The 19,010-nt window shown below is 45.4% G+C and overlaps 1 protein-coding gene across 1 annotated transcript; it reads left to right on the top strand.

The window, feature by feature from the left end:
• Positions 1-318: 318 nt before the first annotated feature.
• LOC306844280 (putative nuclease HARBI1) lies at positions 319-1,344 on the top strand (the record flags this gene model as incomplete). The annotated part of the gene is made up of 1 exon (XM_079376283.1): positions 319-1,344. The coding sequence occupies one exon, from the start codon at positions 319-321 to the stop codon at positions 1,342-1,344; it is 1,026 nt and encodes a 341-aa protein (XP_079232409.1).
• Positions 1,345-19,010: the final 17,666 nt, after the last annotated feature.

Here is a 19,010-nt window from a genome sequence, read left to right as displayed (position 1 = left end):
AAGTATAACTTTAAGCGTATTTAGTGTACTTTTTGATGCTAAATTCAAACAACTTCAAGTATACTTGGTACACTTTGGCCCGGTTTCACAGATAGGGCTTAAGCCTAGTCCCAGACTAAACTGCCCACTTGAGCTGTCTTAACTCAAAGCGACTTACACAGATATATATTAAAATAGTCAAAGATTTAGCCTGTTCTGGATTAAACAAAGCCGATTGCAAGAGGAAGGATTATAGCTAGTCTATGACTAAATTGAATCTTAAATTAATCCTTCAAAGAGGCAGGTTTAACTCCTTCTTAGTACTGTTTGTGAGGGAGCATGGAATATTTGGAATATCTAAATGAAAACCAACATGCACAACAGAGGCCAGCCAGAGTACTTGTGGATAGGAGTGATCCATTACATTACTTTGATGACACAGCTTTTCAAGACCGCTTTCGTATGTACAAGGAAAATGCAGTGGAGATAATATCTTTGCTTGAGCCTAGACTTTCCTGTCTGTCTCTGAGAGGAAGGCCTTTACCCAGTTCTCTCCAAGTTCTGCTCACACTGAGGTTTTTTGCGTCCGGGACCTTTCACCGTGAAACTGGTGATTTGTGTGGTGCCAGTGAAGCAACCATGTGTAGAATAGTTCACAAAGTCAGCAGAGCCATTTGTGAACTGAGGAGTCTTTACATAAAGTTTCCTGATGCTGCTGACCAAGCCAAATATAAAGTGCAATTCTACGAATATGGGCACTTCCCAGGTGTCATTGGCTGTATAGATGGATGTCATGTTCCTGTCAAGTGTCCATCAACCCCTGATGCTGAGGAGTACAGGAACCGTAAGAACTGGTTTTCTATCAACGTTCAGGGTGTATGCACACCTAATTTAGAGTTTTCAAACATTGTTGCACGCTGGAAAGGTTCAACTCACGATTCAAGGATTTTTCTCAACTCTTCATTATGTGCTCAGTTTCAGAGAGGACAGTATAGTGGACTTCTACTTGGTGACAGTGGATATGGTCAGAGTAACTTTTTATTCACTCCATACATAAATCCCACAACAGCTGAGCAGCAAAGATACAACAGAGCTCATATCCGAACAAGAGGCATGGTTGAACGCATGTTTGGAATATGGAAAAATCGATTCCAGTGTTTACGCAATACACGTCGCTTTAGGCCAAGGAGATGCTGCAAGGTCATCATTGCTACAGCGGTGCTGCACAACTACCTGAAGCAGTGCTGCTGTCCTGATCCTCCAATGGAAGATGACGATGAAGCAGATGTGCCCATGACTGAGGCAGCCAGTGACCAACGAGGACTTGCACACAGAGTTGCTTTCACATTGCAGCACTTCAGCTAGATGAGATGTATTTCAATATGGAATGTATTCATTATGGCTTATTTTGCCTTGATAGTTTTTGTTCTGTACAAAATTAAAATAGTGTGCAGCAAAATTTAAAAATAAAAATTACTAAACCAATACTGGTTGAAAATGTAGTTTGTGGTTGTTTAAATACACTCAGTCATGAATATCTAAAATGACAAAAGGTTTATTTTTTTTTTATACATCATATTGTTCACCATGGCTGGTAAATCACAATTGCCTCCTTACTGTATCGTTTTTGGATCATACCTCTTTCTTCCAACTTCATATCCAATTCAACCTGTAGAATTCTCATTTTAATTTCATGTTCTTCCTTCAGATATTTCATTTTTTCCCTCACGAAATTCTCTGGCTAACTTTTCATGGATGGTCATCTTGCTTGTTCTCTGCTGAAAGGTGGTGGCAGCATCTTTTCTCAGGGATGCAGGAGCAGATGTGGAAGGCACACACTCACTGTGCTCTGGCTTTTCCAACCTGTTCAGATTCCTTTCTTCTGTGGGGAAAAACAGAGGCACAAATAAATTCACATGATCCTTAGAATGAAAGAAGAATAAAAATTGACAGAGTGGAATATATGTACCAAAGGAAGAAACCAATTTCTTTCTAACATACCATTTGTGCTCAGTTCTTCATCTGAACTGTTCAAGTGATCATCATCTGGTATACCATCCAGAGGTTGCTGGTGCTGTATTATTCCAGACAGCAAGTCACTCAATTCATCAGTTTTGTCTTTATTTGGTGGTCCACCACCAGTAGTAAATCACTGTCTTCTGATCTCTGCATTCTGTCGTTTTAAAGCCAGTTTAAGGTTCTTCCACAGAGTCTATACAGGCAAAAATCATTCATTATAAATTGTCCCAAAAATATGAATATGAGAAATGTGCAATGATAATGATGAAGAAATCTCACCTGAAGTTGTTGTATTGTTCTTGTGGTTGCATTTTCAGTTGCATTGAATTCATTGCAAATTGCATTGCAAGCACTCCTTTTCTTTTGCTCACTAGCAGTAGTGTGGATTTTACTTTCAATAACTGGATGGTTGGTCAAAATTAGTTTCAGTAGTGTTTTTTCATACTCACTGAAGTTTTTTGAACGAATTCTTTTTGCATCTGCCATTGCTTTGTGTCAAAATGTACACCGATAATAATGTTTTCTGGTCCATTCCAGGTTTTTATGAGCACCATCAGACCAACGGCATGTGCTTATACTCAACTTAATCAGGCCTATCCCAGGTGTTCTCATTTAAGTTTACTTAATTTACTCCAGGACTCTGTAGTCTCAGACTAACTAATCTTATTTTAAGACACGTTCATGAAAGGTACTTAAATGCCCCAGTTTAACTAGTACACATTAAGGCCTACTCCTGGCTTATTCTAAGCCATGTCTGTGAAACCGGGCCCTAAAGTACATGTCTATTTTCATGCTTGATTAGTGATATTAAAGTGTACTTTTCTTGTATTACGAGTACATTACAAATGAATTATGAGTGTCTTTGAAACACACAAGCAATATACTATAAATGTATTATTTTTGAGTAAAAATATACAAGTTTCCCCCCAAATGCTGAATCCACTTTTTAAGGTCATAACAATAAATACATAAATTCAATGACATATTATTAACAATTCAAACAGTGTTTATTTAAACCTCAAATGGTTTTAGCATTGCTAAACATAACATGCAAACATAAAATGCACCAATCATGTTTTTAAATAAAAAGAATGCTGAGAGAAACAAACAAACAAAAAAACATTTCAAACATGTAAAATAAATACAATAAAACAAAACCAAAACAATTTTAAATTATACATGTCCAAAAAATATTGCAATTCTATAAATAATTGCTCTTTGAAATCCATGCGGGCCAGATGTGGGCCAGATCAGGGCCAACACTGCTTGCTGTCTGGGCTGATAAAAGACAGACAAATTCATCCAAATAAAATAAACTGTTTTACATATTTAAAAAAGTATAAAAAATACCAAGAAATTTGGCCCCAAACATGCCAACTGAACAGTAGTGCTCAATGTACATACTGTACACACACACAGTAGGATTACAGAACTTGTCCTGAGCATGTATGTCAAGCTGTGTCCCAGATAGCAAAATTTGTGTGCCCCACCTCTGGGCCACAACCTTGCTTCACTTTTGGCCCAGTTCTGGTTGGGTCCCCAGCCCAAAACTGGACCACACACTGAAACCGACTCAAACTAATTCCTCTGCCCCAGATGCGGCCCACGCCCTGTAAAATGACTCTTATTTGTTAACGTGTCCCAGATCTGGCCCGCATACTCTAGAGTGACTTCTATTATTTTATGTGGCCCAGGTCTGGCCCAGACACTTTAAGCCAGATCTGGTTGAGACTCGGCTTGATCCCTGGGCCAAATGTGGCCCAGAAACTGCTAAATGTACTTCAGCTGTGAAACAAACAACCATTTAAAAACATTAAAAAGGCTGTTTGTTTCAAATTTTGGTAAATTATAAAATTACCAAATACTTTGATATAAATATAAATTAAAAATGAACAAATGCACTACAGTATAAACATGAACACACTTTTTAAACCACAAAGTAACAAGTAAATTATATTTACTGTATATTATATAAAAATTATTGTGTCATAATTCATTTCAGTTCCTATCAAGTGCAGTCAAGTCAATAATATGGCTGAATATTAAGTGTCTTCAACTAAGCAAGACAAAAGACAGCAGTGACAAGGAACCCAAACAAGACCAGACTCAGTCAGGAAACCATGTTCTCCTCTGGCCAAACGAATGAACATGGTGTGATTATTCCAGGCTGCATCACAAGTCACCCAGACAGCAACATGTGAAATCCATGCGGGCCAGATGTGGGCTGGATCTGAGCCGACACTGCTTGCTGTCTGGGCAGATTGTGGAGTGATATCATTCAGAATATTTCATCCAACTTCTGCTTGAAGAAACATCATACCAGTAGGTGACGCTGGTAAAAAGGGTCTGTGCAGAGGGCTTGTCTGGTTCTCGTAGTCTTTGCTGAGGATCTGTGATGGGGCCATCAATGAGGTCTTCACAGGAATCTGTCATCTAGTTGACATGGTCTCCGCTGACATTCAGGGATGTGTTGTGGACAGTCCTGGGTGCAGGTCCACCATCTGGTCTGGATACCGGCTGTATCAGCTGATTACTGTAACCTAGGGATAAGGGTGAGACAGTGTATAGCGACTATAAGCATTGATGTCATTCTTCTTACAAATTAACAAGTACATTAGATATTATGGGAAGTGTTGTTGCTTACCCTAATTGGTGCTGCATAAAGATCCTTTAAGGGATTTGGTTACACTTTATTTTGATAGTCCACTTTAGATATGCTTCAAACTATAAGTAACTTTGTAACTACGTCAGCTACATGTCAACTACTTCTCATTGCCCAGACAGCAACATTGGACTATAGCAGTGTCAAAGCAGTGTCAGCCCAGATCCGGCCCACATCTGGCCCACATGGATTTCAGACGGGCCAGATTTGGGTTGGATCTGGGCCAAAACTATGTTGCTGTCTGGGTATATTGTAAGGTAATTATTAAATCTTAAGCATTACAGTTTTTTACAATCATTAGGACCAGACCCAGAATTCACAACTCATATGTTTGATGAATGTTGATGCATAAATTCATGCAGCACCTTAAAAAAAAGAAAAAATATGTCAGATTACATAAACTTAAGTTTGATTGCTCATAATAATCCCCACCACAATAAAATAAGTATGATTTTAATCACATCATACGGCATATATATATGCTTAAAACTTTTTTTAATCACTCTAAAAATTTAACCTGCTCTTGCGCAGCAGACAGATTAGGCCTCCATTCAAGAACAAAAGATGATGCACTTACATTTACGCCTTTCTCTTATGTGTCTATAGTGTTTTTCTGTGTCAGAGCTTCCCACACGGCAGTGTTACCACAAACTAAATATTATTATTAAATTCAGATTGCACATATTGAATTGTCTTAGCAGGTTTAATGCTACAACAGCGTGCTCAGCTTGATTCACAAACAAATGACTCATTTGAATGGTTAAGTGAATCAAATCAGAGTCACTCATATAGATATTTATGGCGCCACCAGATCAGTCCGACTCCTATGATTCAATAACAATCACTCGTTGAAAAAAACGAATCGAATAAATTCTAGCAAACAAAATAGAATTTAACTCATTCAAATTTAATTAGCTAACATTATAGTGCACTTGATACTGCTGGATACAGCTCATCAGTTGAAAGCAATAGATCACACATCAAAAAAATCACATATTGTTTTTCTAAAGACCGCGCCTAACAGTTAGGCCTGCTCATCAACACTCAATATATCCGGGACCGAATGGTTTTTCTGATGTTATCGCAAACCTTCCCCCCCCCCCCCCAGAATCAGAATGAGCTTTATTGGCCAAGTATGTTTACACATACAAGGAATTTGTTGTAGTGACAGAAGCTCCACAGTGTAACAGAAAGACAGTAACAGGACAGGACACAGGTAATAAAACAAAATAACAAGAAATAACCAATTTACAAAGCAGCAAAAAAAATAAAAAAAAATACACAATATATAATATATAATATAGGCGACTATGTATGTACAGGTCAAGTATGTGCAAATTAGAAATGAGAAAAATAAAAATAAAATAAAATAAGTGAGTGTGGTGAATGGATAATGAATTAGTTGTGTGTTCCACGTTTATTTATTGAGTGTTCATGAGATGTATTGACTGAGGGAAGAAACTGTTCCTGTGTCTGGTCGTTCTGGTGCTCAGAGCTCTGTAGCGTCGACCAGACGGTAACAGTTCAAAGAGGTTGTGTGCTGGATGTGAGGGGTCCAGAGTGATTTTGCCAGCCCTTTTGCTCACTCTGGATAAGTACAGTTCTTGGAGAGTGGGGAGGGTTGTACCAATGATTCGCTCAGCAGTCCGGACTACCCTCCGTAGTCTTTTGAGGTCAGATTTGGTAGCTGAGCTGAACCAGACAGTTATTGAAGTGCAGAGGATGGATTCAATGATGGCAGAGTAGAACTGTTTCAGTAAGTTCTGTGGCAGGTTGAACTTCCTCAGCTGGCGAAGAAAGTACAACCTCTGCTGGGCCTTCCTGACAATGGAGTCAATGTGAATATCCCACTTCAGGTCCTGAGAGATGGTGGTTCCCAGGAATCTGAATGACTCCACTGCAGTCACAGTGCTGTTCAGGATGGTGAGTGGGGGGAGAGCAGGGGGGTTTCTCCTGAAGTCCACGATCATCTCCACAGTTTTGAGCGTGTTAAGCTCCAGGTTGTTGAGACTGCACCAGACAGCCAGCTCCTTAACCTCCTGTCTGTAAGCAGACTCGTCACCGTCCTGGATGAGGCCAATCAGTGTGGTGTCGTCTGCGAACTGCAGGAGCTTGACAGAGGGGTCTTTAGATGTGCAGTCGTTGGTGTAGAGGGAGAAGAGCAGTGGGGAGAGAACGCAGCCCTGAGGAGCTCCAGTGCTGATGGTGCGAGTGCTGGATGTGAATTTGCCAAGCTTTACTAACTGCTGTCTGTCTGTCAGGAAGCTGTTGATCCACTGGCAGACGGAGGTGGGGACGGAGAGCTGAGTTAGTTTATTTTGAAGGGTTTCCGGGATAATGGTGTTAAAAGCAGAGCTGAAGTCCACAAACAGGATCCTCACATAAGTTCCTGGTCTGTCCAGATGCTGCAGGATGAAGTGCAGTCCCATGTTGACTGCATCATCCACAGACCTGTTTGCTCTGTAGGCAAACTGCAGGGGGTCCAGTAAGGGTCCAGTGATGTCCTTCAGATGAGCCAGAACCAGTCTACAGACATTAGGGCCACAGGTCTGTAGTCATTAAGTCCAGTAATTTTGTGTTTCTTTAGGACGGGGATGATGGTGGAGCGTTTGAAGCATGAGGGGACTTCACACAGCTCCAGTGATCTATTGAAGATCTGTGTGAAGATGGGGGCCAGCTGATCAGCACAGATTTTTAGGCAGGCTGGTGACACACCATCTGGACCAGGTGCTTTCCTTCTTTTGTTCTTCCTGAAGACCTGGCACACATCATCTTCGCTGATTTGAATTGTAGGTGTGGGGGAGAGAAGGGTTGCTGGAGGTGTGAATGGTTGTGTGGAGGGGTGTTCTGGGCGGGTGTGGGATGATCGTTCAAAATGACAAAAGAACTCGTTTAAGTCGTCTGCCAGGTGTTGATTCTCCAGAGTGCTGGGGGGTAGTGTTTTGTAGCTGGTGATGTCCTTCAATCCTAACCACACTGAAGCAGGATCACTGGAAGAGAATTTGTTCCTGAGCTTGTCAGAATAATTCCTCTTTGCCACTCTGATCTCCTTTTCCAGTGTGTATTTGGCCTGTTTGTACAATACTTTATCCCCCTTTCTGTGAGCATCTTCTTTGGCCTGACGGAGCTGTCTGAGTTTGGCAGTGAACCATGGTTTGTCATTGTTGTAGAATAGATGAGTCCTGGTAGGAATGCACATGTCCTCACAGAAACTGATATACGATGTTACAGTCTCTGTGAGCTCGTCCAGGTCATTTGCTGCAGCTTCAAAAACAGTCCAATCAGTCAGGTCGAAACAGGCTTGTAAATCCCGCTCTGTTTCGTTAGTCCATCTTTTAACAGATCTTAATACAGGCTTTGCAGACTTAAGTTTCTGCCTGTAGGATGGAATAAGATGAACCAAACAGTGATCAGAGAGTCCTAAAGCTGCTCGTGGAACAGAGTGATATGCGTCCTTTATTGTTGTGTAACAGTGATCCAATATATTACTGTCTCTGGTGGGACATGTGATGTGCTGTCTGTATTTTGGCAGTTCACGGGAGAGATTTGCTTTATTAAAGTCCCCGAGAATGATTAAAACAGAGTCCGGGTGTTGTTGCTCACTCTGTGATCAGATCAGCGAGTTTCTGTAAAGCTGTGCTCACGTGCGCTTGCGGTGGAATGTAGACACTCACGAGAATGAACGAGCAGAACTCCCGTGGCGAATAGATTCGAATAGAATAGGCTTGCAGTTAATGAAGAGCGTTTCTAGATCTGAGCAGCACATCTTCTTTAACACAGTTACATCTGTACACCACCTCTCATTGATGTAAAAGCATGTCCCGCCGCCGCGTGATTTCCCCGTTGATTCTGTGTCCCGATCTGCTCTGATCAGCTGGTAATTAGGCAGATGAATCGCACTGTCCGGTATGTCGCCATTCAACCAGGTTTCCGTGAAACACAGAGCAGCAGAGTTAGAAAAGTCCTTGTTTGTCCGGGAGAGCAGAAGGAGTTCGTCCGTTTTGTTGGGTAGAGAGTGGAGATTCGACAAATGGATGCTAGGTAACGCCGTTCTAAATCCGCGCTGATGAAGTTTCACGAGCGTGCAGTAACACGAGCGTGCAGTACCAAGTTAGATGGTTTTTCTAATAAACCATCTAAAAATTATACTCTTCGTGGCATTTAAAACATCAAACAACACGAGATTGAATATTAAATAAATTAACTTACTTTTTGCAGCTTAAGTATTCCTCTTGAGAACTGTTCCCGCTGAACGCTTCTCAGGATTAACCACCAGATCTTTCTCTCAGGCGGCGGATCTCCTTCATTCTAGCAGCGGCCCGCCAGAGACTAAACCAACTCGGGTCGAAGGTAGATACACACAACTACACCGAGTGCGGACCTGCCGCGGGTACAACAGCTTTCATCCGAGATCAGCCCAGATAGAAAAAGCTATCGTCTGTCAGCCAGAAGTGTTTTGTAGAGTCGGCGCAGCTCTGGCCCATTATCTTCTCACTGATGTCGAGACTGAGCCGTCAGTGCCGCATTTCAGCCAGAATTGGCCCGAGTGTGCTTGCTATCTGGGGTGTGTATGTGTGTGTGTTTGTGAGAGAGAGAGAGCACACATTTCAGCTTATGAATGCTTTTTTTTCTGTTGTGTGGCGGGAGGAGCCAACGACAGACACAGTGGGCGTGGCGTCAAGCCTCGGAGAGGTTTTTATTAAACAATATATTAAAATAAAGTGTCCAAAAGGGGGAAAAGTGTCCAAAATAAACAGGGATCTGGTGTCCTCGTCGTGCTGCGGGGCTGTGTAGGAGGGCAGTGTTCAGGAGGGAAGGGTCCAGGGAAGGGGCGGAGTCCGGTGGCCGCACGCGCTCCCCTCTCGGGGCCGGGAGCGAGTGGCGGCGGCGTCTCTGGCGCGGCTTCGTCCATCTGCGGAATCCCGGCGCTTCTGGGGGATTCGGCGGCCCGGCATCCTGGCCCGTCAGCCGCCTAACGGGTGCGGCAGTCCTCCTCGACGCTCCCTTCCTGCACCCACGAGGACACCAGCGTGCATGCACGGGGGAGAGACCGGTCCCGCGAGGAGAGGCGCGTTCGGCATTTAACGGCGGCGGTGATGAGGCTCTATTCACGTCAGGTGCGCCTCATCACACGCCGCCAGCCCTGGCTGTTTCAGCGCCCCTCCTCTCTCACACACCCACTCCTGTCGGGAGCCTGGTGAAGGGCGGCGAATATGGGACGGGGTGGTGATGATGGACAGGGGGGAGGCAGCCGACTCGTCACAGTTGTGTTTGTTGCACATTTTGATACCTTGATGACAGGGGTAGGGGGCTCCCATATAAAGCACTGTGGCTTCCACACTCAAATTCAGATGCAATGTGTTTTCCATAGTGGGTTTGAACAAAACCAAAACTAGGAACAGTTTGACTCTGGATGGAACACTATCATCTCTCATTTATGTGGGAGGCCTCTACCCCTCTCATCAGGCATCAAAATGTGCAACAAACATTTACAACAGAAAAAAAAGAAACATGCTTAATAAATGTGTACTCTCTTTGTCTCTCTCTCAGCTTGACATACATGCTCAGGGTAAGTACTGTAATCCTACTGTACATTGAGTACTACTGTTCAGTTGGCTCGTTTGGGGCAAAATTTATTTTTGATACATTTGTATTTTTAAATACATATTTTTTTTTATTTTATTAGAATTCATTTGTATTTCATCAGATTTACTAGATGTTATAATTTCTATTTGTGCTGGTCAATTATGAACAATAGGTAAAATTGAACTGCTAGCAAAAACGTGGGTGCTGCAAATATTTGAGTTGCTCCTCCCCTTTGAGTGACTCCTCCCCTTTGTCTGGCCCCTCCCCTAATCTCACGCCAAACTTTCGGTATAACTTGAGAGCCCTGATTAACACAAAGTTTAAAACTATTGTAATATAGTGAATGGGTGGGTTTGTCTTACCTGTTGCTTTAGTTTCGGTGGCGTGTCGGTTAGATCTGTCAGCCGTCTTCCTGGTTTAAAAGACAAAAATCACCGGACTTGTTTGTCTGTGTCCGACTGAGAAAAAAAATTTCCCACTGACAAACTGTGGTGTAAAACACTGCATATTTCAAGTTCAAGTTCAAGTTCAAGTTGAGCTTTATTGTCATTCCGCTACATGTGGGGACATGCAGTGGAACGAAATGTCGTGTCTCGCAGGACCACGGTGCTACATAAATACAGACATTACAACAATGAAGTAAAAAAACACTATAAACCTATACACGACTAACAGATTTAACTATAAGTATACTATATATAAGTATTTACCCTATACAAACTAAAAGGATAAAAAATACAACTATACGAATGCTTCACATAAATATTACCCTATACAAACTAAAAAGTAGAAGATAAAAAATACAAACTATACGAATGCTTCACAAATACTGTACATGTGCAAAGAGAGACATTTGAGTCAGCAGCTGGTTGGGGAACAGTGCAGGATGATTTGTAGTGCATGAGCATGTAAACATATATTGCTGAGTTTTTTTGTGAGATTGTGCACACGCAGCAGTGTGTGTAAGTGTCCATAGTGCACATAGTGTAAAGTGTAAGTGTCCATAGTGCACATAGTGTAGAGTGTGAGTGTCCATAGTGTAAAGTGTCCATAGTGCACATAGAGGAGAGTGTCCATAGTGTAAAGAAAAATAAGAATAAAATAAATAAAAAAATAATTAAAGTTCCATACAGTTTTTCTTTGGTGTGGTAAGGTTTGGGGTGGGGGGTGGTCCATGTTCAGGAGGTAGAGGTTTGCATGGGGTTTCAGAGGGGGGCGGGGTGGTTTGAGTTCAGGGCTCTCACAGCCTGGGGGAAAAAGCTGTTGAGCAGTCTGGCGGAGCGGGCTCTGATGCTCCGGTACCGTCTTCCTGATGGTAGGAGCTGGAAGAGACTGTGGGAGGGATGGGTGGAGTCCTTCACGATGCTGTTGGTTTTGCTGGAGCATCGTGTAAGGAAGATGTCCAGGATGGAGGGGAGAGGGGCACCGATGATCTTTGCAGCTGTGTTCACTGTCCGCTGGAGGGTCTTGCGGTCAGCAGCACTGCAGTTCCCGTACCAGACAGTGATGCAGCTGGTCAGCACACTCTCAATGGTGCCTCTGTAGAATGTGGTGAGGATGGGTGGAGGGAGACTTGCTCTTTTCAGCCGGCGGAGAAAGTGTAGGCGCTGTTGTGCCTTTTTGGAGAGTGACATGGTGTTGGTGGTCCAGGTGAGATCCTCTGTGATGTGCACCCCCAGGAATTTAGTGCTGCTGACTCTCTCCACAGTCGAGCTGTCGATGGTCAGTGGGGGGTGGTCAACGGAGTTTCTCCTGAAGTCCATCACAACCTCCTTTGTCTTCTCCACATTGAGGGACAGATTGTTTGTGCCACACCATTCAGCCAGCTGTGCCACTTCCTCTCTGTAGTGCGTTTCATCGTTGTTGCTGATGAGACCTACCACTGTTGTGTCATCAGCAAACTTGATGATGTGGTTGGAGCTGAACTTGGCAGTGCAGTCGTGGGTCAGCAGTGTGAAGGGCAGCGGGCTGAGCACACAGCCTTGTGGGGCACCTGTGCTCAGTGTTGTAGTGCTCGAGGTGTTGTTGCCGACACGGACTGACTGAGGTCTTCCAGTTAGAAAGTCCAGGATCCAGTTACAGAGGGAATTGTTAAGGCCCAGCAGGTTTAGCTTATTTATGAGCTGTTGTGGGATTATTGTGTTGAATGCCGAGCTGAAGTCAATGAACAGCATTCTAACATAGGAGTCTTTATTTTCTAGGTGGGTAAGAGCCAGGTGGAGGGTGGAGGAAATTGCATCGTCCGTAGAGCGGTTTGGACGGTATGCAAACTGGAGCGGGTCGAGTGTGTTGGGGAGGCTGGTTTTGATGTTATGCATGACTAGCCTCTCAAAGCACTTCATCATGATTGGAGTCAGTGCTATGGGACGGTAGTCATTGAGACAGGACACAGGTGATTTCTTTGGTACCGGTATGATTGTTGTGGATTTGAAACACGTGGGGACGACTGCCTGACTCAGCGAGGTGTTGAAGATATCTGTTAGGACATCTGTCAGCTGTGCAGCACAGTCTCTCAGAACACGGCCAGGTATGTTGTCAGGACCCGCAGCCTTGCGTGGGTTAATCCTAGATAGGGTCTTCCTTACGTCGGCTGGAGACAGACAGAGCGCCCGGTCGTTGGGAGGTGTGGGCAGTTTTTGTGCAGGTGTGTCATTCTGCATTTCAAACCGTGAATAAAAGTGGTTGAGTGCATCAGGGAGGGATGTGTCCTCATCACAGGCCTGTGGCGGGGGCTTGTAGTCTGTGATGGTCTGAATGGCTTGCCACAGGCTCCGTGTGTCTCTGCTGTCTGTGAAGTGGTTGTTGATTTTTTGGGCATATGACCGTTTTGCTTTTTTGATGCCACAGGACAGATTGGCTCTTGCTATTTTGAGGGCTGCTTTATCTCCTGATCTGAATGCTTCATCTCTGGTCTTTAGCAGCCCACGAACCTCTGCTGTCATCCATGGCTTCTGGTTTGCACGTGTGGTGATGGTCTTGGTGACTGTCACATCATCAGTGCACTTTTTGATGTAAGCAGTCACAGTTTCAGTGTACTCATTCAGGTCTGTGTGGTTGTTGTAGGTGGCTGCCTCTTTAAACATATTCCAGTCTGTGTCCTGGAAGCAGTCCTGCAGTGCTGAGGTGGCATTGTCTGGCCATACTGTGATCTGCTTTTCAACCGGTTTGGTGAGTTTGAGAAGTGGTCTATATGCTGGGATTAGCATAACAGTGATGTGGTCGGAGTACCCGAGGTGGGGGCGGGGTTCAGCCTTGTAAGAGTTCTTAACTGTTGTGTAAACAAAGTCCAGTGTGTTGTTTTCCCTTGTTGCAAAGTTCACATGTTGGTAGAACTTTGGCAAAACTGTCTTTAAGTTTGCGTGGTTGAAGTCACCGGCTATGATGAAAAAGGCGTCGGGGTTTTTTGTTTGTTGTTCACTGATGGCGCTATACAGTTCACGAAGCGCGTCCTTAGCGTTTGCACACGGGGGGATGTAAACCGCAACAATAACAATGGCCGTGAACTCCCGCGGCAGATAGAACGTTCGACACTTCACAACCATAAACTCCACCAGCGATGAACAGTGTTTTGATAATACCGCAGCATTGTTACACCAGTCTTTGTTGATATAAACACACAAGCCACCTCCGCGTGTCTTACCAGACAGTGATGAATCTCTGTCCGCTCGGAAGTGGGATAGCCCGTGCAGTTGAATGGCGGAGTCCGGGATGTTGTCGTTTAGCCATGTTTCGGTGAAAACAAACACGCAACAGTCCCTTGCCTCATGCTGTGTAGATCGACCGAGTTGAATTAAGTCCAGTTTGTTTTCCAGAGAGCGGACGTTTGAGAGCATGAGAGTTGGAAGAGGCGGTCTTGTGGGGTTAGCTCTTAGCCTAGCTCGTATACCTCCGTGCTTACCGCGTTTCCGTCCTCTCTCACACCGCTTGCGACGCTGCCTTGTAAGGGTAGCATCAGTAGGCGAGGCCGCGGTCTCGAGGTCCGGCTCCAGCAGTAAACAAAGGCCTCGTAGCTTCTCAGTAGCCGCCGCCGAGAGTTGTTGTTTGTATGCGTTGCCGATATCCAAAAGACTTTGGTGATCATAGATGACTTTTGGGGTGATTTCCTTATGAGTTAGCGGTAAACTGACACTATTTGGAGACGAACAGACGACATTAAACGACATAAAAGCACCGTCTTTGGGACCCGGAGCAGCCGCAGCGATCGATCGCGCCGCCATCTTCCTTCCTTCAACACTTGCCGTAGATAACTTTGATGCAATGACGTTTTAGTTCCTCTTTGCATTAGTGTTGCTGAGCTGGTTAAAATAATAAGATACGAAAATAAATCATAAACATTCAAAAGGGCTTTAAATAGGAACAAAGAAGCTTGAAATGCTTACCTTTTACTGCTTCATGACTCTTTGAGTGAATGAGCTCAGCTCAGCTGTGATTGGACGGGCTAACATCACGTGACTAACTAGAAAACATCTTGGTTACGTATGTAACCACGGTTCCCTGAATAGGGAACGAGATGCTGTGGTGACGTCACCGTATGGGAACACATTTTGGTGTGATGAATGTCTGAAGCCCTGTACTATCCCGCCAATCCTATTGGCCAAATAGCACTTGGCACTGCCTTACGTATGTGTAAGCATAGTATACCTGCGTGCTGCACGCTATTTCACTCAGATTTAATGAACTAAGGAAACACTATCAAAGGCACGGAACCGCCTGAACCGCAGCATCTCGTTCCCTATTCAGGGAACTGTGGTTACATACGGAACCGAGATGTTCCCTCTCATAGGTCACTTCAATGCTATGGTAACATCACCGTATGGGAACGCTATACCATCACGCCTGACGTACCTGAGATAACTGGGGTCCGAGGAAATCATCCGCTCAAATGGAAAGAACCTGGGAGCCAGGGGCCATCCTCACATCCAGACTGTAGAATTTGACTCAAAAGTGTTCGGTGAGGACCATCCTGCCACAGCACATATATCATCCATACAAGATCCACTAAGGAAGGCTTGCGACGAAGCCACCGCCCTCGTGGAATGAGCTCGAATTCCCAAAGGCGAAGTGAGCCCGAGCGCCTCATAGGCTAAGGATATAGCCTCAACCAGCCAATGAGACGTGCGCTGCTTTGTGACAGCACAATCTTTATTTTTATTCCCAAAACAGATGAACAGCTGGTTGGACTCACGCAATTGGGCTGTACGATCAACATAGATCTTCAGGACCCTCACAAGACAAAGGCTTAGATTTCCTGACCCCAACTCCGAAGAGGAGAAAGCTTCTAAGACCACCTGCTGGAAGAGAGAAGAATTCAAAGTGACTTTAGGAATGTAGCCCGGCCTTGGTCGCAGCAAAACCTTCACCAATCCTGATGCGAAGTCCATGCAGGAAGGTGAAATAGAAAGAGCTTGTAAATCCCTAACTCTCTTGAGGGAGGATAGAGAGTCTTTAGAATCAGGATTTTTTCAGTCACCGTTTCCAAGGACTCAAACGGATGTCCTGATAGCCCTTGCAATACAATGGACAGATCCCATGATGGAACTGGAGCAGGGCGGAAAGGCCGCAGCCGTCATGAACCCTGCATAAATCGAGAGACCGGGTGATGACGGCCCACTGAAACGCCATCTATGTACACGTGGTTAGCGGATATACCTGCCACGTATACTTTAAGAGTGGCTGGCGTTACTCCCTCTGAAAAATGACTTTGAAGAAACTGCAGTACTGAAGCAATGGGGCAGTAAGCTGGATCCATATCACGACTCCTACACCAAGAAGTAAACAGTTTCCATTTGAAGGCATATAAACATTATAGATGTCTTGTAGAAACCGCTCTGGAATTAATTATAGTTGCGGTAGCCTCTGCTGAAAGACCGGGACATATTAACTCATTCCACTCACCCCGACCTCACCCACAGTTTCCATAAATCTGCCCATAGGTGCCAGATCATTCCCCATGCTTGCAACAAGCATGTCCTGTCTGAGGGGAATCTCCCACGGAGAACCCGCTAACAGACCGATCATTTCTGTAAATCACGGTTCAGTAGGCCACCATGGAGCTACCAGCAGCAGTCGCTCCACACTGTCCGACCGTATTCTGGATAGTACCGCTGGAATTAGCCGGATCGGCGAAAAGGCATACAAACTGGTTCTGGGCCATTCGTGGGCTAGAGTGTCCAGTCCCAGGGGGGATGGGGGGAATAGGGAGAACCATAGCGGGCAATGCGTAGTCATGTTCGACGAAAATAAGTCCACTTCTGCTTCTCCAAACACTCGCCATATGCAGCTCACCGTTTGAGGGTGCAGTGTCCATTCCCCTCTCTGTCTCGAAAGCATGTCCGCCCCGAAGTTCAGGTGCCCCGGAACGTGAACTGCTCAGATTGACAGAAACCTGTCCTGAGTCCACAGAAAGACATTCCTCGCCAGCCTGCATTGTTTATGTGCCACCCTAGCTGTGCCTCCGTCCATGTTCCATGGGCTGGGCGTCCTTGACAAACAGCCCCCCAACCTGTCAATGACGCATCCATCGTGACAACTGAAAACTGAAACTGGCGAAAACAGGCCCCCAATTGAACTCCTTCTCTGAGAAACTTGGACGACGTCCAGGTTTTTACCGCGAGAAAACACCTCCGTGTTACCGAAATCGTTCAATGAGGATGACAACGGGGAGAAATCCTTTGCTTTTTGTCTACCATTGCAACAGGCGCATGTGAAGTAAGCCTAGGCGGATTACAGGGGTTTGTGGAGCCAGGGCTAACCCGAAAGGAAGAACATGGTATTGATATGCTTTGCCCTCTAAAGCGAATCTGAGGAACTTCCTGTGTCTCTTGATGATCTGAATATGAAAGTATGCATCCTTCAGATCGATCATGACAAGCCAGTCGTTTGGTTGAATCTGAGACAGAATAGATTTTACTGTCAACATCTTGAATTTGCTCGTTCTGAATGCAAGATTCAAATGGTGTAAATCCAATATTGGTCATAAGTCACCATCTTTTTTGGGCTCAGCAAAATATTGGCTGAAAAACCTAGCCCCTTTCCTCAGCAGAGATGACACCTCTTGTCGCAGCACTGCAGTTTCTTTTGAACTCACGATCATGGGAAGAATCCCGCAGAAAGGAGGCGGGCCTTTTCGAAACTGAATGGTGTCTCCGTAACGAATTGTGCGTAATACCCATTGCAAAATGTCAGGCAGGTGTTCCCACGCGGCTCGAAAATCCTTTAATGGCCTCAAGACATCCGTCTGCAGCTGTGATATGTCCACACACGTTAGAATTTCTGAGCACGGAAAACTTGTGGCGTCCGTAAGAACGAGAACTGCATGTGTTAAGGTCGCTGTGTTTCGTTATATAGGGTCCTGAAGCGTGTTTACAGCAGGATTCATTCCAACAGGATGCATATTGGGCCCTGCTGCTAGCAACGAAGTGGCAGCTTTGTGGGCTTTCATAAATGGGCCGTCCTTGCCAGACCCTTGGCCTGTCCCTCGAACCCTGAAGGCTGAAGTGCGCAGATTGTTGGGGGCGCTCGGAGTGGTTGCTCGCTCTAATGCTGCTCGAGGCGCGTTCTGTGGCAAGACAGTCAAAGTTTGAGCCTGGAGACTGCAGTGAGAGAGTTGGATACACTTTAGCAGTTCAACAGCACTCTCTAGTGGAGGGAACAGTCCCCAACGAACAGCAGAAGGATCAAGAACTGCTACTAGGAGCCTGAGGACGAGAGGTTTTCGCCTTTGAGCTCAGATCTGGTCTTTTCTGCTGGCGTTGGCGAGCCAGTGGATAAGCCTTAGGACCCCAATCTTTACGAGGGGGTGCCATAGGTGATGGCTCTTCTCGTGGGGCGCCCCGTTGGCGGTGTGAAGATGATGAGCGCGAGCGTGCCGTCAGTGTCTGACGTCGCTCTATTTCCCTGGGCCTGCGCGGAATCAGCTGGCGGAAAGAAGCTGATTGTTGCTTTGCTGCCCTGAATTTCTCCACCACCGCGGTGACTGAATCACCAAACAGTCCATCCTTGGAGATCGGGGCATCCATAAGAAAAGATTTGTCCTTTTCCTTTATTTCGGTGAGGTTGAGCCACAGGTGGTGCTCAACCATCACCATCTGCGCCATCGAATGGCTGACTGCTCGAGCGGTGTGCTTGGTGGCACGTAGCGCCAAGTCCGTAGCGCACCGCAGTTCCTTCACAGCCTCTGGTGTGATGACTTCTCCCTCATCGAGCTCCTTCAATAGCTCCACCTGGTAGGCCTGAAGCACCGCCATCGAGTGGAGCGTGACCGCCGCCTGACCTGCAGCCGAATAAGAGTTCCCGATTAGGCTAGACATGACTCTACATAGAGTCAAGATGTTCAGCCAAAGTCTCTTCCACCGGTGGCATCGTTGCATAACGATGGCCCGCCATGTCACTAATGTTGGCGAAATCCGCAAATGCGGCATTTGTGATGTGCGTTGAAAACGGCTGCTTCCAGGACCTTGAAACCTCCTGGTGGAGGTCCGGAAATAACGGGAGTGGTTTACGTGGCTGAGCCGGTGCACGACTGGTTAAAAAATGGTCGTCCAACTTAGATTGGGACTGGGACTGGGCCTGGGCTGTGTCCGCCTCCCAATCCAGCCCCAGCTTATCCACCACGTGAGTGACCACGTCCAACAGCTCGCTGTAGGACGGGGAGCTGCGTCTCTCATGTCTGCCAGGAAGGAGAGATCCGCATGTATCGGCCAGTAAGTCCCCCAACTCCAAGGCTGCAGTGGACAAAACATTGTCGTCCGAAGGAGATTGCACT

Source organism: Barbus barbus (genome assembly GCF_936440315.1).
Source record: "Barbus barbus genome assembly, chromosome: 2".
Taxonomy (NCBI): domain Eukaryota; kingdom Metazoa; phylum Chordata; class Actinopteri; order Cypriniformes; family Cyprinidae; genus Barbus; species Barbus barbus.
The sequence above is the reverse complement of the archived record's forward strand: the minus strand, read 5'-3'. Positions and strand labels throughout refer to the sequence as shown.